The sequence below is a fragment of the Sceloporus occidentalis genome, unplaced genomic scaffold (genome assembly GCF_023333645.1).
Source record: "Sceloporus occidentalis isolate IW3139 unplaced genomic scaffold, rSceOcc1.0.p SCAF_3, whole genome shotgun sequence".
In the NCBI taxonomy this organism is placed as follows: Eukaryota; Metazoa; Chordata; class Lepidosauria; order Squamata; family Phrynosomatidae; genus Sceloporus; species Sceloporus occidentalis.
Genome location: NW_028316983.1, coordinates 216,748,856 through 216,774,138, shown reverse-complemented (window position 1 = coordinate 216,774,138; position 25,283 = coordinate 216,748,856). Strand labels below are relative to the sequence as shown.

At 39.0% G+C, this 25,283-nt stretch overlaps 1 protein-coding gene across 6 annotated transcripts in view; it reads left to right on the top strand.

Annotated features, from left to right (window-relative positions):
- The window catches only part of LOC149317488 (protein CBFA2T1-like), a 182,606-nt gene that overhangs the window by 153,970 nt on the left and 3,353 nt on the right, over positions 1 to 25,283 (top strand). For 5 of the 6 annotated variants that reach the window (XM_089517606.1, XM_089517604.1, XM_089517605.1 and 2 more), the window contains 3 exons: positions 406 to 474; positions 7,240 to 7,430; positions 24,069 to 25,283. The exon at positions 24,069 to 25,283 is cut by the window's right edge and continues 3,353 nt beyond it. In XM_089517606.1, the coding sequence (XP_089373732.1) occupies positions 406 to 474; positions 7,240 to 7,430; positions 24,069 to 24,344 (536 nt within the window). In that variant the 3' untranslated portion in view covers positions 24,345 to 25,283. Of the gene's footprint in view, positions 1 to 405; positions 475 to 7,239; positions 7,431 to 10,721; positions 10,795 to 24,068 lie in introns of all 6 variants that reach the window. The other variant, XR_016280642.1, reaches the window with a different exon arrangement.

Genomic DNA, 25,283 nt, shown 5'->3' with positions numbered 1-25,283 from the left:
CAAGAAAAATAATGACTGTTTTTATTTTATTTTTTTACATTACAGCTAGAGTTTGGAGGCCAGTTCATTTTTTTTTTCAAAAAATAAATTTTCAAAGATACCATATGGTATTTTGATATATGTTTTAATGAAGTCTTAACTCAAATGGAGGAAATCTAAAAGGTTTGAAGAATCTATTTCATGGCTTGTTTTAAGAGGTTTGTATATTAGTGAGTAACAGAATTATGCCATATGAGTTTTTGAAAGATGTTTTAGAAATAAACAGTTTTATTGTCCTCTTCAATGTATATAAAGGTTATATTCCCTGACTGAAGCATCAAAGAGGGAGGGCAATTTTTTGAGATCTGTTGAACCATTACTTATGATATTCTTCTGTTTCTCTTATCCTCCCCCTCCTTCTTATAGATTCACATCGGGAATTCCTTCACAGGCCTGCGTCTGGATATGTGCCAGAGGAGATCTGGAAGAAAGCTGGTAAGAATTGTTTAAAAACATGAGTATAGCAGTTTGGCAGCTGTGTGCATTTGTTAATGTTATGATTTAAGGAATAAAAACGCCTAGCATGTTACTAATAAACCAGAGTTTCAATTAATAATTTTAAGCAGGAACAGATCAGAACACAAAATCATTTTAATTATAGCAGCATCTATGTCTGAAGATAAAGGGATGTCAATATGTTATTTTAAAAAAATAGAAAGAAACCCCGATAATAAACAGATCATTTTCAGGATATATCACATTTCCTTTTGGAAAGGTTATTGTTCCATGTGAGCATTTGTATAAATGATTGTTCTGTTGGCTCACTTTAAAAAGTAAAACAAAAGTCTTAATTTAAAAAGCAATATCTACAGAGAAAGTTGTATTAGTTTGAAAACCTACATCATTTGCACTGATATATTTTCATGCTTCCGGTGGAAGCCTGTTTCACAAACCAGGGCTTGATTTTAAGCCTCTGCTACATGAGTGGGCTCAGACCAGACAAAATAGGAACTTGGGAAAGTAACTTTTTGGATTACAATTCTCAGAATCCCCAGCAAGCATAGTCAGCAGCCATTATCCAAACCTGGAACAAAATCTGAGTTTGAGAAGGATTCTAAACTGCCCTACTCATTGCCCAACCATCTCCATCTCCCAGAACCCTCCTTGCCATTCTAAAATCCACTGTTCTCTTTGATTACCAGCAAAAGTGAACGACAGTGGCAGGAGCAGTAGAGAGAAAGGAGGGTGTTTATTTTTCTTCCTTTACCCCCAATCCTTTTGTATCTCATCTCAAGACTTAAAGAGCAGTGACCCTTGGGAAGTATAGCTGACAAAACCCCGAAGCAACCCTGTAATCTTGATGTGCTGCAGAAGTGATGAAAAGGGTGAGGGAAATCTTGCCCCTGTTACCCACATATCATTGCTGTGACTGCCGTCATCTTCACAGGTGTTGAACAGAAGGTTGCTTTGTGGGACTGGCAAGGGAGGATACCATTAGAAAATTGATTGTTTTGGAAAATGAACTTCTGATTTAAGGAGGAAAGAATCAGTTCATGCCTAGGAAGAAACTGGAGGAATTTTCCTATCCTTAACTGCAAAATTTCTGTTTGGTCATTTATTCTTGAAGCATTGGACTTAATGGTCAAGCATATTTTTGACTCCCAACTTTATGCTGGCACAGAAGCTATCAAAAATGCTGTGCAAGATATAAACAGGGTGTTCATGGAATTTGGGTTCCTGCATGAATCTCACTCAGTAGCCGTGGGAAGTTAATAGGTAATTTCAAATACTGATCAAAACTGCAACAATTAGTATTAGCATTAGTATTGATATCATTATTGTTTCTTAATGCTCCGTAACTGCTATTCAAGTATGATCAGATTTAGAGTCTGACAGTAACTACTAATAGTTTTTTTTAGAAATCAGCTTCTTATAAAATGTAATAAATTAAGAGATTTGTTAACAAAGATATATTTATTGCTAACTATGGTTCCTAACATAGAAAAGGCTTGTATTTAAATTGGAGACTTTTTTCCCCATAAAGATCGTAATAAAATTTGCATCTGTGGGTTTGTCTTCATATATTTCTTTTCAAGGGAGCAGAGAATGTTCGCAGTTGGTAATAAATATTCAAGCATCTTGCAAATGTCCTACCAGTTCTCTTTGCTGATCTCTGTGTGCCGGTGGGACTAGAATAGGAATGCATAATTTAAATATAAATTGCCTTATTTGCATATACAATTAGTCAAGCTGCAGCTTTGATCGTAAGCAAAAATTATTGTCCTGTTGCCACTTAGATAGAATTGTAATTCACCTTGAATATTCAAAGTAAATAAGTCCCAGTCTTGCATAGCTGCAGTCTGATTTCCCTCTCCCTCAAACATTTATGGGAGGGTAATACGAGGGCATATTTTTAACTCTCGTAAAAATTAAAGCATACTGGTATTTTTGCTATAATTTTTTTCCCATGTAAAACATTATTGTTTCCTCTCCAGATTTTTAGACTAGGCACATCTATCTGGGCAACAGATATCCTTTAATAAATGTATTTTATTGCCAGCATTTTCCTTAACATGTCTAAAATATGTTTCAACTTTTTAATAAAAATAGAGAGGTTAGCTCTTGCTATTTAAATAGGGATTTTGACAATAAAGTCAAGCTTCTTTAAAAACATTCCAGTTCTGTGGTTTCATGTGGTGCTCTTCTAATAAAACATATGCCATCAAATATCAAGACTATGGCTAAAATTTGCAGAACCACAACATGTACGAAAGGCTTTAGGCTTGGGTTTTCTGAAAATATACACATACAGAGTTCAAAATGCTTTTGAGTTTGAAACAACTTTCAAATATGATATGACATTTGATCTGATGTATAAAGAGACAGCCCACACTGACACTCGGTTCAAGCAAACATTTGATTCTACTCTCCTTGGTTAACTAATAGAACAATCCTGGGGCATATCTCTCCAGGCATAAGTCCTGTTGGGTTCATTGAAGCTTAATCTCTAACCAACAGTTGTAGGCATGTATCCTGATAGGTGGACATGCAACACCTTTAGATAAAGGGCACCGTAGAATACATTGGTACTGTGGAATGCCACTATAACCATATTTGTAACTCTAATATTTTTATTCTATGGTAAAACATTTTTATTAGGAATCTTATGTTTTTAATTAAACAGAACATTTAATTAAGGTGCTCCTTAAGTGGGTGAAACAATTAAGTGCAAAACACTTGAATGAAACATGTCATAATTAGTTTTAATAGAGTGTTAATTGGTACTAGGTTTGCCAAGTTAATAATTACTGCTTATTAAATTTTCAATTAATCATTGTCATTTTGCTTTGAATAAAGATGAAAATTAGATACACTAAATCAGGGGGAGGATAGTTTCCTTGTTAATTAGAGTAGTTGGATTTAAAAAAAACCACTTGTTTTAGTTGTCACTTGAACACATGAAATTTTCCATTCCTCTTCCATCAAATAACCAACTAGCTCATTGATGACAAGTCATGTTTTCTAGTGTGAAAAAGCAGGATGTATTACATTAACTTCTGTTTGATCATTTAGATCTAAGGCATTGCAAACATCCTCACATTATTCTAAGGGCCTGATCCAGTTATGCATTTGAATGCATGCTTATCTAGAACGTTATATTTGTCTATAGTTCAACATAATCTCATAACTGCCAGCATAAAAGTACCATAAAAGTATAACGGAATGTAATTTGCAAGAATATTTTCTTCAGAAGATCAATGTGTTTCTGCATATTTAAAACGGACCTTCTCCAAAACAAAATGGTAGCCAGATAGAATAAAGGTAGGTACCCATGGTAGTTTTTGTTCAAGATTCAGATTATATAAATAAATAAATAAATAAAATTTTTATTTATATACCGCCCTTCCTCAGATCAGGGCGGTTTACAACATTTTAAAAACATTACATACCATTAAAAACATTACAATAAAAAACAGAAAAGCCCCGAGTTAGCCGGTCCTCTTGCCAGTGAGGAGGAAGGAGGTCCGTAGGACAACTTAGTCGGGGAATGCATTGCCAAAAAGGAAGGTCTTCAAATCCTTTTTGAATTGGGCCAGGGAGGTGGCCGAGCGGAGCTCTATGGGCAGCGTGTTCCAAAGGGCCGGGGCGGCGATGGAAAATGTCTTCCTGGTAGTGGAGACAAGCCTGGCCCCGGGAACCCTAAGTAGTTGCTGCCCAGATGTTCTGAGGGTGCGGGATGGAATATATGGGGAGAGGCGGTCCTTCAGGTATCCTGGGCCCAAGCCATTTAGGGCTTTATAGGTCATCACCAACACCTTATATTGCGCCCGGAAGCGGATCGGCAGCCAATGCAGATCTTTTAGCACCGGTGTAATGTGGCTGGCCCTGGAAGTACCAGTGACCAGCCTGGCTGCCGTGTTTTGTACCATTTGTAGCTTCCGGGTTTGGTATAAGGGTTGCCCCATGTAGAGTGCATTGCAGAAATCCAGTCTCGAGGTTACCAGAGCATGTACCACAGTTTCAAGGTCCCTCTGGGCCAGGTATGGGCGCAGCTGGCGAATAAGCCGAAGCTGATGACAGGTGCTCTTGACCGTCGCATTCACCTGAGCAGTCAGGTGAAGGGACGAGTCAAGAAGCACCCCCAGACTGCGCACGGAGTCCTTCACAGGGAGCGTGACCCCGTTCAGGACAGGTGGAACCACCACCATTCCTGGACCAGGGGAACCTATCACAAGTACCTCCGTTTTCTCTGGATTCAGCTTGAGTCGGTTTTCCCTCATCCAGCCCTTTACTGACTCCAGACAGGCCACGAGAGGAGAGACGCCATCCTCAGTCACTGCATCAGTCGGAGACATAGAGAAGATTATTTGGGTGTCATCAGTGTACTGATAACCCCGCGCCCCATGTCTCCGGATGATCTCTCCCAGCGGTTTCATGTAAAAGTTAAATAGCATGGGAGACAGAATGGCTCCTTGGGTGACCCCAGTTTTAAGGGCCCTCTCATCGGAGCACACGTCTCCCAGCTGCACCATCTGGGACCTCCCGGAGAGGTAGGACCGGAACCACTGGAGCGCAGTGCCCCCGATACCCACCTCTGCCAGGCGCCCCAGAAGGATACCATGGTCTATGGTATCGAAAGCCGCTGAGATGTCCAAGAGCACCAGCAGGGACACGCTTCCCCTGTCGATGCCCAGACGGAGATCATCGACCAAGGCGACCATGGCCGTCTCAACCCCATAATCCGCCCGAAAGCCAGTTTGAAATGGGTCCAGATAATCCGTTTCATCCAAGACCGCCTGAAGCTGGAGTGCAACCGCCCTCTCGATCACCTTCCCCAAGAATGGCAGCAGTGAAACTAGCTGATAATTATTATGTACCAGGGGGTCGAGGGAGGGCTTTTTTAATAAAGGTTTTACAATGGCCAATTTAAGGACAGATGGAAATTGCCCTTCCCTCAGAGATGTATTAATAATCCGGCGTAACAATAAAGTCACAGCCGGTCCCCCCTGGGCTGCTAGCCACGAGGGACAGGGATCGAGAGAGCAGGTTGTCTTCCGAACACTTCTGAGGATCTTGTCCACATCATCGGTACTTACCAACTCAAACCGATCCAGTTTAACAAAGTCCACGGAGGCTCTGGATGCCTCTACCCTAGGTTCTGCCTGAATGTCAGCGTTAAGATCTGTTATATAATATAATTGCCCCTGTTCGTTATGGGACATTTATTTATTTAAATTTACTTGTTTTAAATATCTACATTCTCCCCTTAACCGTGGAATCATTGTGGAAATAAGAACAGAAGAAGCTGTTTTACACTAAGTCATACCATTGTGTCATCTAGGTTAGTATTAGTAGCTCTGACTGGCAGCAGTTCTCTTTCCTAACCTGGCCTGTAGCTCCCTGATGTACCAACTATTACCTAAGCCCAACCTTGATTAGCTTCTAAAATAAGATAAATTCATGCATATTCAGGGTAATGTAGTAGATAAATACATTCGTATTTTCATGTTCCTTCCTCCGAATGTGCACACCTTAATGTGCCTGGATTTTGTATGTACTTTTTCAAATATGCATTTTAATTGTAAGTGATTTCCTCCATAAAGTGCATCTTTATGCTAATTATCTGTGTGTGTGTGTGTGTGTGTGTTGTTGTTGTTTTTTTAAGATTTAAAAAATTTCACAGTACAAATTTGAGATATTCGGGTACACTATAACTATGTTAATATGTTTTGGAAGAGCGAATTAGGTCAGCATGCATTAAGAAGCGACCCCAAATGAATGTCACCCATCCCTGCCTCTGACAGGTGGAGACAATAGGATGGTATCTCCAATAATGACCTTAGAAAGGAGAGATTCTTATGGAAGAAGATGCTTTCCTCATGCAGATACCCAGGAGAGCCAAAATAGTGTAGTTGTTTGAGTCTCAGCTTATGACTCTGGAAACCGGGGCTCAAACCACTACTCAACCATGGAAACTCATTGGGTGACCATTGGGCAAGTCACGCTCTGTCAGCTTCAGAGGGAAGGAAAGGCAAAACCCCTCTGACTACATTTCGCCAAGAAAACCCTGTGATAATTTTGTCTTAGGGTTGCCAAGTCAGAAACAACACAACAAGATATCCAGTCACGAAGAGTTTCAAAGAAAAACACCAGAATTTATTTGCTCTCATCTCTGAAGACCAGTTGGTTTTCACTCTACTAGTAGAAGTCTTCCATTTTGTAAATGGAGTGAAAAAGCTGCTGAGAAAAAGCAAAGTTTGTACCCTGGCTCTTGTTAATTCTGGCACAGTGAGAATTTACTACAGAGTCTACTACATTATGGAGTGCATTCATATACTACATAATGTTAAAATATTACAGTAATTCAAAAACAAAGAATTATCTCTTCCCACAAGGAGCAGTACCAAAAGAGGATTTAGGGGGAAGTCAGCCTCCACTATAATGCTGCAGCTTATGCTCAGAAACACCACCACAAATGGTTGAACCACATGGCCCCTCTTTGACTCTTTAGAATGTGTCCAAACAAGTTATGACCAACCTCTGTTGAGGTGAAATATACAAATAATAAACCAAGCCTCATGTTTTTGTGTATACTAACTGGTACCTTAAGTGGCTCCTCAGATGATGGACATTTGTCCAAATGAATAATATTATATTATTATATTATTCAGTGATTTTCAGAATATAACTACTTTGTATATATGACAATTGATCTATGAACATTATTGAGCTGGAAGGAATGTCTTATCTTGTTTGCAGAGGAAGCAGTCAATGAAGTGAAACGTCAAGCAATGACTGAGTTGCAGAAGGCAGTGTCAGAGGCAGAACGGAAAGCCCATGATATGATTACTACAGAGAGAGCTAAAATGGAGCGCACAGTAGCAGAGGCCAAGCGGCAGGCTGCAGAGGATGCACTAGCTGTGATCAATCAGCAAGAGGATTCTAGTGAGGTAAGCCATTCCTGTGTAAAAGAAGTCAATTCCAAACTCTCTCCTGCTTTAAAACCCTACGTGAAGTCTGTAAAAATATTTGAGTTTTCCTTACAATGTCTGTTTCCTTCCTCTCAAGTTTATTTTCATACGTGAAAATATATATTTTTGTTTGTGAAAGGCAAGCCATTGATTTTTTAAAGAAAAGCAAGAACAGAGCAAACCAGTGAGAAAAGGAGTTGACAAAAGTCAGGTTAGCTTAATAGATTAGATCAGGTTTACTAAATTAGACTGGGAGCAAGTCTTCAGTGCTGATATTTGGCATCCAGCTCCGACGCCTATAATCACACTGTAATAGAAAATCATCTATGAATCGTTAATGCAAAAATGTGAGCAAAACCTGGCCATCTACATTCAGAATTGGCTGGATCTTTTAAAGTTTAGAAATCTCAGTAAAATCACATGCTTTTTCACATAATTTTCAAAACTAAGTCCCATGGCTAGCTCTTGCATGCTGGTTTTGCATCAAAAACTTTACCAAAGTCTCCCACATTTGCAAAATATGTGGATATGAAATTAAAAACATAGCTTTGAGAGTTTACTTAAAGCTGTCCCATCTCCGTCACTACTTCCATGTAAGGTTTTGCAAGTGGGATGTTATTCATAATTTGCTCCAGTCATTCTAGAATGAGGAAGGGGGAAATATTATGTTGTTAAATTTATACATAAATTGGCTAATGGTATAATTCCAAATATATGTATCTGGAACCAAGTCCCACTAACTTTAGAACTTATTTCCAAGTAAGGCTAGAGTTGTATTCTTAAATCCATTAACAAAAACAGGTACCTCTGATAAATGATGGGCTTCTCTGCCAAGTAAATATGTTCAATATTTGAATTCAACTCCATAAAACTGGCTTGGCTTTCTCATTTTAAAGCAGAAATGTTTGCTATCAATGGCCCTAAACAGACCAGCAATTTGTGTCAGCCTGTGGGCAGAGTTAGGACACAGTGTCTGCACACTGGATGCCCTAACCCCACCCCCAGGGAGCTGTCCACACAGTGCATGCCATCATGATGCAGCACCGAAGGCGTGTCATAAAGCCACGCCACCATGGCTATGGCACCCCTTGCTTTTTGCGGCTCTTTTTTGTGCTCACCAGAAGCTGGATCGGAACCACGGTGTGGGGTTGCCATGGCCCTGATCCAGCAAGTAAAGGAACGGCCTGTATAGCCCCTAAGTACTATTCTCTAGTACATCTGCTTTCGGCTTATACCACAGTTGCAATACTATCCATTGTATTTTGTGGCAAGGGCTTTGTTGATTGAAAATGTGTGCCTCTGAACATGACTATACATTTGTTGATGTCTGGTTCCTTCTAAATCTTTGTTATCCCCATTTCCTGGAAGAAAAATAGAAGCTAGTGTTCTAATTTGAATGGAGATCACATTAAGTCTGTAAATTCACCTATTAATCAGGTGAATGTATATATCAGGGATGCAAACCTTTTAGGGACTGAGTGCCCAAACTAAAAGGCATTCCAACAGTGGGTGTTATCCAGTGCTGGGGGCAGGGACCTCTGGGGGAGGCAGAATATCTTGGGCAGACTTCTAAGGCAGGACGTCTGCCCCCCCTCCAGAGACAGCTGAAGGCCCAGGACAGCTGGGAAGAGGAGGAACAGGCACGTGCCTGTTGCTCTTCTTCCCCGCCTTCCATGTGCCCTGAAAAAATGGCTTTCTATGCCATATCTGGCACTTGTGTCATAGGTTCACCACCACAGGAATATAGTCTTAAATGCCTTGTGTCAGGTGTGGTCAACCTGCAACCCTCAACTGCTCTCCATGCAACCATGGAAGCTTCACGCAGTGTTATCTACTATCAACTGATCTCATAATAGCACCTGAAAAAGAGTACTCCCAGTTGCGGGTGGCTGAGGACGATGCAAAATTAGTTTCTGCCCCACCCAGTGAACTTCATCAAGATCTTATGGATGGGCAAGTAGACTGAAGTCCACAAAAGCTCATGCTGCCAACTTCTTCCTGTCAGTTAGTCTCAAAGGTGCTAGAAGATCTCTCTACATACTGATTCTACAGACTGACATGGCTATATCTTTGAATTTTGATCATGCAGCTCTCCAGATGTTGGTGAACTGCAATTCCCTCATCAGCCCTGACTAGCATGGCCAGTGGGGAGGAATGTTCACCATTACAGTCCAACATCAGGAAAGAGCCAAATGATTCCTGACCCTAGTCTAATCTGAGTCCCAATGCAGAGATCTTTCCTAGGTTTGGGAATTCACATACTTTTTATATGCAACATACATATGCTGCCATAAAGATGCAGTTGTTAAGTGTCAATAACCCAGATTCAGACTTTAATTGTGAGCCTACTGTGAGTTCACATATCTGAATAAATCTGCATAGGATAGTACTGTAATTATTTAGTTCTCACACATGTTCACAACACATTTATTTGGACATGTAGTTAAAGAAATCTAATTTATCAAATATATATTTTTTAATTACTCCCCTCTCTTTTTGCACATGTACCCACATATACAGAACAGTGTTTAAATTCAGCTACAGAAAATACAACACAAATTTTCCGTGTCACATTTTTTGCAGTTGTCTGTTGATTTCACTATATCAGAAATAGGTTGTGGCATATCAGAAATATAAGTAACTAGAAAAAATGGAAAGGTAATAGCATGTTACAGGGACATGTTATTACATCCATGTCAAATTTATTTCATAATGAAATGTGTGTTTTTGAGCAAGAGGCCGATTTCCACTTTCAGCTTAAAACTGAGTTCTAGAAAAATAATATAAGCAAGCAAGTTGTGTTTCAAATAGTTATCAACTTATGGTAACAGCTTTTAACAGAAAATAAAATATTGCATATTATTGGTCAATAAAATTGCATTACTTTTCTGAATAAGAGAAGAATCTGTGAATGTACAGTCAACAGAGGACTGCAGTCTTTGAGGGAGGGGGAAGTGTGAACAGAGTTGTGAGAATGTTTCCTTAATTAGAATTTATTATTTCACCTATGGGGATTATGTGTAAAGCAAGGGTACAGAGGCAGCATCTGGCAAAAGAAACATTGAATCAAAGAGCAAGAAAGAGTAAATTAGGGTTGAAAGTGGTAAATTTCAATTCAGACAAGAGCATGTCAGTGAAGGCTTTGAATTTCTGTGATGGAGGACAAAATGGCTCCATATATAACAAGAAGTCAGGAGTGAAGAGGGAGTGTTACGTTTCGTTGCCCAGTTCTGAAGTGTTTTGGATAAAATGAATTCTTGTGTCTTTCAGAGAAAAAAGAAATGTTAAAATCTGTGTGGAAAGGGAAGTCTTGATTAAACCTACGCCACTAAACAGATGCTAAGTATAACTGCTTTCAGTTTAACATTGTTGGCAAAAAAAAAATTATAGTCTTTCTTGGTTGTTGTTGTTGTCGTTTTTTCTTTTGGCTATTTACATTTAACAAAGTATTTCTGGGAACATAGCTGTTCACTATTTTCATAAATATGAACATAACAGATTTATAAGGAGCAGTCTATGGTGTTGACACATTTTCCAAAATGTGCGTATTTTAAAGCCTGTACACACTTTTAATTGTTTGAAATGCTTCACTTAATGTATTCAGCAAGCTGGTAATGTCAGGAATGACTCAGGTTAAAAGATTCAGATTAGCTCTTTGCCCCATCATGAAAGAACTGGCAAAAATCATAGGCAGATAAATCAGCTGCATGCTGCAATACATATCCATTATTTAAGGGAGAGTAAGATTTTAATTGGTCCCAGGCATCACCAGAGATGAAAGGCTATTGTGGAATCGCTGGATGCCCAGAGTTTCAACTTAATGTGTAGCAGATGAATAAGGAAGAGACAAAAGGAATTGATTTTCAACATCTGAAAGTTTTCTCAGGAAGAGAGTCTAGAAGAACTGTAAGGGTTTTTGTTTTGTTTTTTAGTACTTAACTGCTCCACTGCAGAATTAAATGTGACATAAATTAAAATGTAACAGCATTTTGTAGCTTAGCTATATAGGTATTGTCTTTAATGGATGTTGCCTGCTATGAAGATTAAACTACTAACTTCCCTGTATGGATATACAGTATACCAGTTTTTTGTTCTTTGTGTTGTTACAAAAATTAGAAGTTTCAGCATCTGCCTCCCAAGAATTTTATTACATTTAGGAATGCTTGAGGAATTTAGTCTCCCTAAATGCTGAAGTGAAATGGCTGGTCATCATGTCCTGCATTAATGTACAGATTGGACCTTAATAACCTTAATTATAACCTTAATTATCCACATCCATCAAAGGAAGTAGTTTTATTTAGCTAAAAAATAGTTACCCCTGATTGCTGGAATAGAAACACAGAGCAAATGTTCAATATTCATAAACTGAAGCAAAAGTTACCAGTCTCCATTAGAGTTTTCCACAATATGCTGTGTATAGTTTTTTGTGGGTTTTTCAGGCTATATGGCCATGTTCCAGAAAAGTTTCTTCCTGACGTTTTGCCAGCATCTGTGGCTGGCATCTTCAGAGTATGCTGTGTACTTTGTCCTTGCATCCCTGGCTGGAACAACAATAGGGACAGACACTCTACACTACTAACATTCAGTAATGGCTTCTACAATTTATTTATGGACTGAAATTTGGGGAATAATATGTTACAAGTAGTGTTGCTTGTTATAACACATTACTTTGGGGGGAGGGGTAATTAGAGCAGAACAGTGATTCTTCTGTTGGTAACATATCACAGCTCAGAAGGTTACAACCCAGTGGGGGGGGGGGATGTAACCTCCTTGGATGTAGAATGATCTCCCTATTCCAAGATGAGACTTGGGTTCCAGAAAGAGGAATGTAAAACCACCAAATTAGAATGGAATCAGATACTTCTGGGACATAATATTAGGAGAGGGGACTGTTAGATTTTCATTGAATTTTGATATTCTTAGAAAGTATCCTGGAGATCTTCAGGGTTCAAAGTTGGATCTTGTGCAGGTAGGGTTGCCAGTTGACCCTTGTTTTAAGTGATATTGTTTATTTGAGGGCCAGAAAATCTGTTATAGGTCTGGCTTTTGTCCTTATTATAAGGAATGTCCCCTATTTAAGGGTTGAAAAGCTCATCCTTTTATATAGACAATATAAGATGCCAAAAATCCTGTTATTTGGTGGTATGGCCCCTTCATACAGATATAAACGTGTCATCATGTAATATGTTAACTTTACAGAGAAACACATGGCTAAGTTAACTGCTGTCAATACTTTCATTTGCTATTTAGGTAAAATTCAGAGTTGTTAATAGCTGCTTCTTGATTGTCAAGCCCTGTACACATTGTGAATTTCAGCTGTCCGGAATTTTATTTATATATTTATTTATTTGTTATTTTATGTTTTTGGATTGGCGATTTTCCCTTAGGGCAGCGCTTACAACCTTGAAAAAAAAAGGTAAAGGTTTCCCCTTTGATGTGATTGTCACCAATTTGGTTTGTTTTTAAGCTGCTGCATGCTTTGTGAAACCCACAGGGATCTTCACCTCTGGACCATTTGAGGTTCTCCACCTCTGCTCTAGTACAACTACTGTATGGTGAACCCCTAAGACTTCCAAGATAGGAATGAAGCCACAGCTATCTTTGTTTCCTTTCATTGTCACTCTAGATTGGACCAGAACCTTGGAGTTCAGAAGTCCTTCTAAAAATGTTTTCTCCTCTGCACCCTAACCATACATATTGGATATGTGGCTTGTGATACATGGTTGTGTGTTTTCATGACACACTTCATTGGCCTTCGATTTCTTTTATTCTTCCCATAGCTGGGTGTTTTATATTAGTTTTCCAGCCATGGGAAGTAGCACTGTACCACTCAACTTGAAAAATGAAACTTGTGTCTTCTTACTGAGACTCCTGTTAATCAAAATATTGGCTCTATTGTGCTGTGAAGAGATGTGGGAAAGTTTTTCTTACTTCAGAGAAAAGTGTTTCATATATGCATCTGTTTTGTAAGTCAGGCCATTTTAGGGGCTGGAGCTGAGACCTCCTGTTTATGCGCTGTCTTGCCACCATTTTCCATTTTTATGCTGAAGCAAATTTATTTTATGGTGGCATAATTATTTTCCATGGTGGCAATCCTGCCCTGTTAGTTCAAGGTCTTTATGTCACAATCCTTTTCTGCCCAACAGTTCTCTCCAACTACTGGAGAGAACTGTTATGGAAACCTCTATCCACTGATCTCATATGAGATTGATATCTTACTTTTCAATTTCATTTCTCATGCAAGGCTGCATTTAAAGTACCATTTAAACCACAAATTTGAATGCTTCCTCCTTCCCTAGTGTACATTGCTTAATCAGTAACTTTTTCTTTTGATCAAATCAGTTTGTCATTTTGTTTGAAAAGAAAGATTTTGAATAAATCATCCAAACAAGATGGCTTACAGTTCCGGTCTGAATGACTTGTTCAGACCATTCTTTGGTGGCTCATATGTAAAACCAAGTATGCTTTGATCAAAGGAGGGCGTGGGTGATTAAACTACAGATTTGATAAAGGGAATGGTTGAGTTGGTAGCTCATCTGAATGTGGCCTAAACTCAGGCCACTTTTATATTTCATTTGAATTTAAATTCAGATTAACTTGTCTGTGAACATTATCTTTGCTACTTCAGAAAGCACGAATTGGCCTACCTCCAATGTTGCTTTTAAAAAATGGGATGGCAATCCAACATAAATTGAGAAATTGATCTATTGTACTAATTAGTTATTTAATTTCATTGGAAGACAAGAAGACAGGAGCATCACTTCCTTAGAAATGGAATCTAGGCAAAGGATGATTTGCTCATAAGAAGACTATTTTGGCTAAGAGCCAAACCAAGTGTGAACATGCTCCCTTCAGTGACTTGCTGTGCTTGGCTTGGCTTTATGACTGTTGTGCAAATGAATTTAAATAGTGTGGGTGAACAGCTTAGTGAACTTACTGCCAAGGTTACTGGAAAAGTAAAAACATCTGCCCTTTTGTACCAACATACAATGAAACTGAAGAATCTTACACATACTGTGTTCTTCACTGCTTGTGTGGATTGCAGAGCTCTTCGTAGTTGGAGCAGATGCTCTTCTTTTCTTCTGACATCTGCTCAGATGAAAACACACAACTGCAGCTGGGCCAACAATATTATAGAGAGTTTTCAGCTTTGCTGTTTATCTGCTTAGCTGTACATTTTGAAAACAACATCTAGCAATAAGGAGATTCTGGAGATCACAGCCACAACTGTGATACTTAAATTATCAATGATACAGCATTGCTCTTTGGAGCATGGTTGCAATTCATGCAAGTAAATGCTAGGAATGTGATTTGAATCCCTGCCTGTCTTGATATTTTGTGGTGCTGAATTGGGGTTGCTATCTGTTTTGGCAAGCTCCATATCTTTATCATTGACATTGTAGGCAGGTGAACTTGCTCCACACCATTCTAGGAAATAGTTTTTATACCTTTTAATTTTTTGCGAGTATGAATGATTGAGACTTTGGTTTAGTTTCGATTAGAATTTACAAGAAATTACGAGTTTATTCATAAATGTGGTAGAAACACCTGGAGATTTTTTTAAAAAAATAGTGTGCAAAAAGCAAAACTAACAGATTCTTAGTAAATGTACACATTGCTGGCTATTAGCAAAATAACTTAATTTGATAAATGTTAGCAAAACACATTTGTATTCAGATATTGTAAAGATCTGATGAATCAGAACAGTTTGACTTTTTCACATTTTTAGTGATTTTAAATTATACTTATTTTTAATATTTTATACATTGGCATGCTTGGAAATTTCCGTTTGAATCATGAAACAAAAATGCACACTTTTATGTCAGCCCCATTTTTCTGTTTCTTCATTCATTCATAAGATAGATTCCAAGTTTGCAGGATTGAGCTTTTACTAAGGTCTAAAGTACAGTTAAAACGTAGTGCCCTGACAGCACTACTATAGTCACTTTGAACCATACACCCAAGAAGATATGCCTGAGAGAATTCTTAGGGCCCCATGCCTTGCATTCTGTGCGTTCAGAAAATAAACTGTGAGTCAAATGCCACAGCAAAACACAGAGTTCATCTTATTTATTTCAATGGCTTTAACCCTGTCTACCTCTCTTTTGGGTTATGACCATCATTCTTCAATATGCAACATGTGGTGATCCATGTAACAAATCTTACATATCTTGTTGCTGTTGATTTCACTGCTGTGTTGTTCTTCATAGCCAATCCCTTTATTAATATATCACAGGGGTGGGAATCATGTGGCCCTGCTGGATCATAATTCCCAGCATTCCTCCCCATTGCCCTTGCTGACTAAAACTATCTATCTCTCTATCTATCCATCTATCTCTCTATCTATCTATCTGACAGAATACACCCTGAAGGCTTGACTGAAGGTGGATTCTGACAGTTATAGCCCAGCAACATTTGGAGGTTGGATGATTTCTACCTTCTGGTCTATGTAAGACCTAATAGATGATACTGTGATTTAATGCAGTGATCAGTCTTGCTGAGCATTCTTTTTTTTCCTCCAAAAAGAAGTGGACAGAAAGTTTACCTGTTGTATACTCCATCAATCTAGTAATCAGGGGTTTACTCACTGTTGCTGGCAGTCTGTTTCATTAGCTTAGTTGACTGAACTCAATGGCAATTAGATGTCATCATTATTTATCTACTTGACATCTACAGTGAGGTAATGGATTACTTTGAGAGAGTATATTATCAAACTGGCTAGGCCATTATGATTGCTGTCATTCAAAATTTAAGTACAAAAGGATTCTTTTATGTAAGCAGAACTAAAGGATTGTTCGCCTGCTCCAATGTCAGAATCGCTTGAATATTTATTCTTCATTCCAAACTAATCATGGTGGGTAAGGCACTCAGTGGCTAGTAATAATAGTCATTCTGCTACCTCCAAATTACTTACTAGTTGGAGATGAAAATGGAGAGAGGTCTAGTTTCCTCATGGGCTCCCCATGGTCATCTGCTTTGGTAACTGGGAAACAGAAGCCAGATAGGCTGTTATTCTGTTTGTATTCTTAAACTGGTCAAGTTGTTGGGAAATCTATGATCAGATGTCTCATGACCAATTATTTTTGGAAGTTCAAATCAGCTGTGTGGTAGGGAGCTGATTTGGTAGAGTGGTACAAGCTGAGGGAGGATATTGAACAATTTTCCTCTGTGCCACTTTCTCAGCCTTTATGACATGTCCATATGATTAAAAGTACACTCTGTGTGTGTGCTTGTGTGTGTGTCTTCAAGTAGCCCATGAACTTCATAGGGGTTTCTTAGACAAGGAATACTCAGAGGTGGTTTCCTCAATTCCTTCCTCTGATATACAGATATACTGTATAGCCTACAGTACATGGTATTTGTATGTGGTCTCCTGTCCAAGTACTAACCAGGACTAACCAAGCTTCGCTTCCAAGATCAGTCAGGATAGTGTAACTCCAGACCAGGATGCGGCACGGCAAGGCCTTGGGACAGGCCCCAGCCTGGTCCTGCCGCCGGAGCCTTTGGCCTTTCGCGTGAGGGCATGGGGCCTTTGGCCTATCAGGAGGAGGCGGGCAAGGGGGGCAAGCGGTGGGCAAGGGGGGCAATTGTCTATAGAAGGCTCTGAAACATGCATTTATATTAACAAATTTTAACAAATCAGCAAATTTTTTAGTGTGTCCTCCATTTTTCACAAAAGTGTCCTCCATTTGAAATTTTTGTCCTACATTTGTCCCAGTTTATTTGTTTATTTAATTTTTTGAAAAATTATTTAATTATTTATTTTTTGGCTTCGGCCCCCCAGTTGTCTGAGGGACAGCAACCCGGCCCCCTGGCTCAAAAAGGTTGCCTACCCCTGCTCTAGGCCCTATTACATGTACTGTCCTTTGTTAATTTGCTTCCAGTGCTTGGATGTTTTTATTATCTTAAGTACTGCTTTTTAGTAACTGTAAGTATCCTACATACTTTTTGTTCAATGTAGTTGTTGCCATTGAATGCACTAGAGGTTGTTCTGTCTACAGACAAAATCTACTCTAGTTATAGCTAAAAACTGTCAACAAATATGGGGTGGGGGTGGAAATGAACCACAGATTGGAAACGCTTGATATACATTCTAATTCCCAAGAAAGGGGACTCCATGGATTGAAGTAACCATATGATCATTGCATTAATTTTCCACAGAAGCAAAGTGGTGCTCAAAATTCTACAACAAAAACTTTTACTATAAATGGAGCAAGAAATGCAAGATGTCCAAGCTGAGTTCAGGAAAGGAAGAGACACTAGGGATCATACTGAAAACATATGTTGGATGATGGAGAACACTGAAGATTTTCAAATGAAAATCAGCATGTGCTTTACAGATAACAGCAAAGCCTTTGACTGTATAGATCACAAAAAGCTATGGCTCATTCTTAAAGAAATGGGTGTGCTACAACATTTGATTGTCCTGATGTGTAACGTGTACTTGTGACAAGAGATTACTGTTACGACAGAATACAGAGAAATGGAATGGTTTCTAATAAGCAAGGGGGGTCAGGCAAGTCTGTATTTTATTATCCTGTTAAACTTGTATGCCAAAAATATCATTCACAAATCAGGATTAGAGTCATAGGAAGGAGGAGTGAAAATTGGATGAAGTAACACCAACAATTTAAAATCTGCAGATGACAACATACTACCACTAGAAAATAGAAAAGACTTGGAACAGTTATTTTAAAAAGTCAAGGCAGAAAGTGCAAAGGGTATTTTATAATTGAATGTTTAAAAAACAAAAATAATAACCACAGATTATTTAAATAACTCTAAAGTAGACAATGAAGGCATAGTTGAAGATTTTCGTCCCTTGGCTCAGTCATTAATCAGAGTGGAGGCTGCAACCAAGTAATCAGAAGAAGACTAGAACTTGGAAGGGCAACTGTGAGGAACTAGAGAAGATCATGAGGTGTAAAGATATATCACTGAATACTAAAGTTAGGATAGTGCATGCCATTACATTTCCCATTACTAAGTATAGGTGTGAAAGCTGGACAGTGAAGGAAGATGACAGGAAGAAAAATCAACTTAACTGAGATGTGGTGTTGGAGAAGAGTTCTTTGGATATCAATGGCTGCTAGAAAGACAAATAAATGTCTTTCTAGCATCTATTGAGAGCAAATCAGGCCTGAACTTTCCCTAGAAGCAAAGATGACTAAACTGATAGCTTGGTAATGTAGAGGGAAGTACAAAAAGAGGAATGCTGCATTACAGATGGACAGACTCAATCAAGGAAGCCGTGGCCTTGAGTCTGCAAGACCTCAGCAGGGTGGATGGTGATAGGGTGATTTGGAAGTTTCTTATTCAAAGTTTCACCATAAGACAAAGTCAACCTGAAGTCATTTAACAACAAACAACTTCAAAGTAGTTGCTATGTGTAATTTATGCATTTCACTTTCCTCTCTGTTTTAACATTTTTATTACTTTTATGACTTTCACATTCAAGCAGGCACAGGCTGTAGGAAGTGTTTGGCTACGAGCTTTTCCCATTGTTCACTATAGCACAGGGAAGTGCCCATATGCGTGTCACACTTCATTTGCTTTAGCCAGAAATTATATATCATGTACATGGAGGATGCAGTACTGAAGATACTATTTAGCACCTCTGTGCTTGAAGAGCAGAGCACATTCACTTTGCATGCACAAGACCTAAAAAAAGATATGCACGATGCTATGAAACACCAGCAGAAGAAAGCTATTGCCACCAAGTCCCGATTAGCCATATAGACTATTCAGACCTTTGGCCAGGTTTAACAGGCTCATATGTGTTTATAAGAGGAAATGGTTAACAAGTAAGCTCATGGGCTAATTCACCCATTCACACTCCTATCTCTTGCCAGTCCATGATGTACTCAGTGTATTTTTCCCTTCGACATGTCCAACAACTCAGCACACAGAATGTTCCTTGATCTACTGTGACCTCAGGGGAGTAGTATAGCATTAAACTGTGGTAGTTAAAGCAAAGGGGGGAGTGAATGGGACTGTATTCTTTTCTTGCTTGTCTGTTCTATATTGCAGGTCTCCACATCAGCCAGCTAGATTATAGCAACAATACATTTTCACCAAAGCCCTAGAATCAATTGAATAATCACTATAATATTGTAGGTTTTGCAATTGTATAAGAAGCCCTTGGCACACATCATATTATAGGCTATAATAGAAATCTAATGCAGCAGTGCAAAAGAGCCATGTGATAAAACAAACTTGGCTTTCAAGTGCATACTGAAAAACTTTTCTCCAGTTCTTTCAAACACAATAAAGACATACACCTTTAAACAAAACATTGCATGCCATGCTTTTATCTCCCAAACCAGTCTAAAACTACAGGAATTTGTGCAGCTGGGGAGGCTTGTTTAAGCTAACTTAGTCGTACCTGAATACATCGGGTTTTGTCATTACCTTCTCGTCAGCTAGTTGCACTGTTTGTCAGCTTGTGGGCCAAATATGAATTGGATTCGAAAACTTTACATAAAACACTCAAGGGGTAAATCCGGTTGTTAATCCAAATAAAGGTAGACCCTTTGAATCAACAGGTCTTGAAAAAAAATTGGTTAAATCTAGTCTATTTAGGTCTAAAAATTGGATTTATGCATAAAAAGCAAAACCAGCTATCAATGAAACCTGCCATCTTTTTTTTAAAAAAAAATAAGCATTTTTTTAACAAAAAGCATCCAAAGCAACTTAAAACATTCCAGAATGAAAATGCTAAAATAACGTTGATTCCTAACATGAATAATGAAACAAAAATTAAGAAAACAAAAAGAATTAAGAAGGCAACAGTTAGTAAAGTTCATTCATCCACTGAAACATTTGCTGCATAAAAGTCTTTACCTGGTGCCTCCATCATGAGGATGTTATACCAAATTAAGGGAACTAGCATTAAAAATATTTGCTCTCTCTCCACTCTTTGAAGGAAGAAACATCTCAAAAAGAGTCTTAGGCGGGATACAAACGGCCCTCAAGGGGCCGTTTTCCCGCCGCCGCCATTCGCTGCGTAGGGAAGCCCCAGCTGCCAGACCGCGAGGCTTCCCTGCGCAGCAAAAAAGGAGCGGCGAAATGCCGCTCCTTTTTGGAACGCGGAAGTGGCGCCGCGAGGGGTGGAGTGCGTCCTCGCGACGTCACTTCCGCCGCGACACGTCTGGACGCACAGCGTCCAGTACGTCAACATGGCGGCGCCCATGTGGATGGGCACCGCAAAAAAGTACGCGCTCCGCGCGTACTGGGAGGAAGGGCTGTCAGGAAGGTAAGAACCTTCCTAACCCTAATACGGCCCTTCCTAACCCTAGTACGCGCGGAGCGCGTACTTTATGGCGGTTTGTATCCCGCCTTAGAAACAGACCTAACTGATTTCACAGGTTTATATGGGATAGTTTTTTTGTGGGTTTTTCAGGCTATGTGGCCATGTTCTAGAAGATTTTCTTCCTGACGTTTCGCCAGCATCTGTGGCTGGCATCTTTCTCTGAAGATGCCAGCCACAGATGCTGGCAAAACGTCAGGAAGAAAATCTTCTAGAACATGGCCACATAGCCTGAAAAACCCACAAAAAAATATGGATGCCAGCCATGAAAGCCTTCGACTTCACATTATATGAGATACTTTATCAAGTGTTCTCATGCCTACTTCTACCACTCACTTGCCTCAGGAATGAGGTATTTATAGGGTCAGGTGTCTGCTTCATCTTATCTCAAGTCTGCCATACAAAATGGCTGCCTTGTCAAAGTTGTTAGAAAACATATCCTCATGAGAATAAAGTTACTCAGTATGCCATTTGTGTTCATTGGTCATTACCATTGTATGCTGCATGGTACACATTAACTCAAGTCCATCATACAAAATGGCTGCCTTGCAAAAGGCTTGGTTGGTTATAAAACATGACTAGTACTTGTTCTGTATTTTATTTCAGTGAGGCCCATGTAAGGTTCTTGTATGATCCCATTGAAATGAATGGAGGCTTCACAGTTGCATAGTTTGGTATTCTGCAACCCAAGCATTTGCCATGAACTCAATACTGAACTCAGTTTCTGCATTTACGGTTTGGAGGAGGGATTGTGATTATCTTTTCAAACTAAAACACTGTGTAATATTATGATGAGCCCTCTTCACTCTTTCAAGATGTGATGTAAGCAGAATGAACCTGAAACTGTATAGTGAATCAAAACCAGCTGATGATAGACAAGGAGCCTGTATTCCCAATAATTTGACCATTAAAATAAACCATCTGTTTCTCTGTGTTAGTAATTCCACCTTTTAAGAAGAGTTTTTAAAAGATGGGAGTAATTTTTGCAAATCTTCCACCCTTGCCACACAAAAAAAAGGCCCAGTTCATGCATTTGTAATTACCTGGTTTAGTCTGCACGCTTCATCAGTATGAGTTGAGTTAGAAATGCTGCATACATCTGATTTCAATCTAACAGGGAGTGAGAGGGAGAGAGAGCAATGAATATTGGACACTTAACTATTCTCGCATCTGCCAAAACATTCCTGTGCCAAAAAGGAGAGAGTAAATCTAACACTGGGACTGTTTTCTAAAGAAGCCACTTGACTCCGATTAAATGTTTAATTTCCTTAAAACAGTGTTTTGGATTTAAGTCTTTGTTCTTTCCTGGTAATTGGGATTTCTGTTGTAGTTTAGGAATCTCACTTATCGGCTGGCTTGGCTCCAGCCATCCAGCTGGCATTGCAAAGCTGGAGGGAAGTAAGCAGCAGGCATCCTTTCTGGTGGCTTCCCACTTGGCAGGGAGCGAAAGGGAGCAGAACTGGAGGATGCCGTCAGCTGGCTGTATTCTTAACAAGGAATGTGTTATTTCAAATGAAATGTAAGTGGGGAGTGAAAGTTTGCATTTTAAAAAGAATCCTTTTTTTAAATAGAATCAGGGGCCTGGCTGGCATGTCCTGCAGTACAGGGATATGGCGGGGTGTGTGTGTGATGTTAGTCCCCATTTTTTTCTGCTACAGACTTACCAATTGGACATGCTGAACTTATACACAAAACTGAATACATATGCATGGGAAAATCTTTCCTGGATTTTGCAATCAAGTAACATATTGAGGAAGAGTTCACACAAAAATGCACATGAAAAGGGAAAGTGTGCACTTGAACACATCTCAGGGGGAAATGCTTTGAAAAGGTGCATACACTAGAAAACATATATTAGGGGTATTTGTGGAGGAAAATACATACATTTTTAGTGTGAACTTTTGTCCATGATTTTTGCCACATTTCTTTTGCCAAAAAATTAAATAAACCCAATTTGTAGATTCACTCAGTCTTACTGTAGTGGAAATCCACCAGCTTCCTATCTTAGCATTCTAAGTCAGAGAAAACTAAGTTCCTTCTGCAGTTTTTCCAAGGAGTAGCTTTCCCCACTTACGTCTATGTTAAGGCAGTGGAACTCATAGAAATATAGAATCATAGCGCTGGAAGAGACTGCAAGGTCCATTGAGTCCAACCACCTGCCATGCAAGAATACACAAAGTACTCCTGACAGATGGCCATCCAGCCTCTGTTTTAAAACTTCAGAAGAAGGAGACTCTACCACATTCCAAGGCAGCATATTCCACTGTTGAACAACTCTGCATATATTCCTCATAATATACTGATTAGAAAGCCACTGGGTTTTTTAAAAAATAGTTTGTTACTACTTTTACTTATCACTCTTTTGTTTAATTTTATCTTAAACTTGAAATTTCAATTATTACATTTTTGATGTTAAATTAGAAAATCTTCTAAATCACCTAGCAAGAGTAGTGTGACTGAAAGGTAATATTCTTCTTTTGATGTCTTTCTGATGTCTAAAACAGAACAAGCACTAGCAAAGAGCAACTGTGTCTACTTTCTTTGGCTTTCTTTAGGGCTGTTGCGCTTACTGCAGGGTGGGGAAACCTGTGTTTTTTAAAGTAACTATAAAGGCTAACTTGTTTAGTTACCTTTGAGAAATGAGGAAATTAAGAAATTAATAAAATCTTAAAGTACTGATGTGCATATACCTACAGAAGAACATAGCATTACTGTTGTGAAGAACTGACAAATATGTCGCATAGTGAGATTTGTGGGTCTTTTATGCTAGTGAGGATTTCTGCATTCATCCACAAAGTTATTTGTGACATGTCTTCTACAGTAATATGGCTTGGTTAAAAGTACAGTAAAATCTGTGAGATTAAATTGTTGCTAGTTATTTCTTAGAAATCTTACAGCTGCTCACAAGACCTATTGTGAATATAAAGGATTTCATTTGTTTACAGATTTCCTCAGTGCCTTGGATGCAGTATACTTTAAAACCTCTTTAATGAACCTTCCTAGTAGATATTACTTATTTTGAATTCTTCCTCCTTCAGAGGATCTAACAAAAGCGACCCAGAGCAGGACCTATTAAACACTAGTATTTTTGCTATTATCTTCCTCTAAAGCTGACAGTGTGATTGGCTCAGGATCACCTAGTGGGTTTCCATGGCTGTGTTTCAGACCCTGGTCTTCCAGAGTCTTAATTCAATACTTAAACTGCTACGCCACAAAAAAGTATATTGTAACTTAAAGTGACATTGAAATTCCAGCCATATTTTTAATCTCTCTCCTCTCTTTTTTCTCTCTCGATACTTTCTCTGCAGAGTTGCTGGAACTGTGGCCGTAAAGCTAGTGAAACCTGCAGTGGTTGCAATACAGCACGATACTGTGGCTCATTTTGTCAGCATAAGGACTGGGAGAAACATCACCACATCTGTGGACAAACACTTCAGGCCCAGCAGCAAGGGGAAACACCAGCAGTCAGTTCCTCCGCAACACCCAACAGTGGAGCCGGGAGCCCCATTGACACACCACCAGCAGCTACTCCTAGGTCGAACACCCCTGGAACTCCATCCACCATAGAAACAACTCCTCGCTAAGACTGAACACAGAACTACTTCAGACAAAAGCAAGCAAAATACAAAACAAAACAAAAAATTCCTCTTCCTCAGATGCTCAGTTTTTTTGGTTTTTGTTTTTACTAAACTGTCTGATTTCAATGCTACAAGAGAACTTGTACCATATCTTGAGGTAGACGTAAAATACAGAAGGCCAGTAACGGGTCACAGTGACTTCTTATGGATAACAAAGATGTCTTTTCTTTAGGAAACTGAGAAGAGCAGATAATTTAACACACACAAAACGATAGATTTGACCTCCTCCCTGTTATTTTCCAGTAGCTGGGATTTAAAACTAGATGACCTCATTAACAGATGCTTTACCAAACAGCAAACCAAGAGATTGCTAATTGCTGTTGAAAGCAAAAATGCTAATAATATAAAGTCACAATGTTCTTTATAACAATAATGGATTTTTTAATGCAAAAGAGAGAGAGAGAGAGAACGAGAGAGAAAGAAAAAAAGGGGAAAACCCTCAAGGGCATGGGCATTGGATAAAGCAGCAGACATTTAATAAGAAGATGAATAGCGTCCGTGGGTTACTGACTGAACTCTGAAGACCCGCATCAAAAACACACAGATGTGCAGCAGATTGGAAGGAGACACAGATGTTCGGGGTTTTTTTTTTTTCTTGTTTCTGAATGAAATAATAATATCCAGGTCAACTGAATGAAAAATGGAAGATGATTTTCAGTGAGATGTAAGACTTAAAACAGCAGCAAAGGGGGAAAATTGCCATCATACAAACAGCTCCTCTTCTTTCTGTTTTTTTGTTTTTTGTGGGGGGTTCTCCCTTTTTAGTACAGAAATAAGGATACAGTCTGCGGTTAATTAGCATTTTGGCAGCTACAGTGTCAACCAGCTGTCTCTTTTCCCTCCCCAAGCTTCAAAATTTTCTTCACTTTTTTACAAGGTTTCACA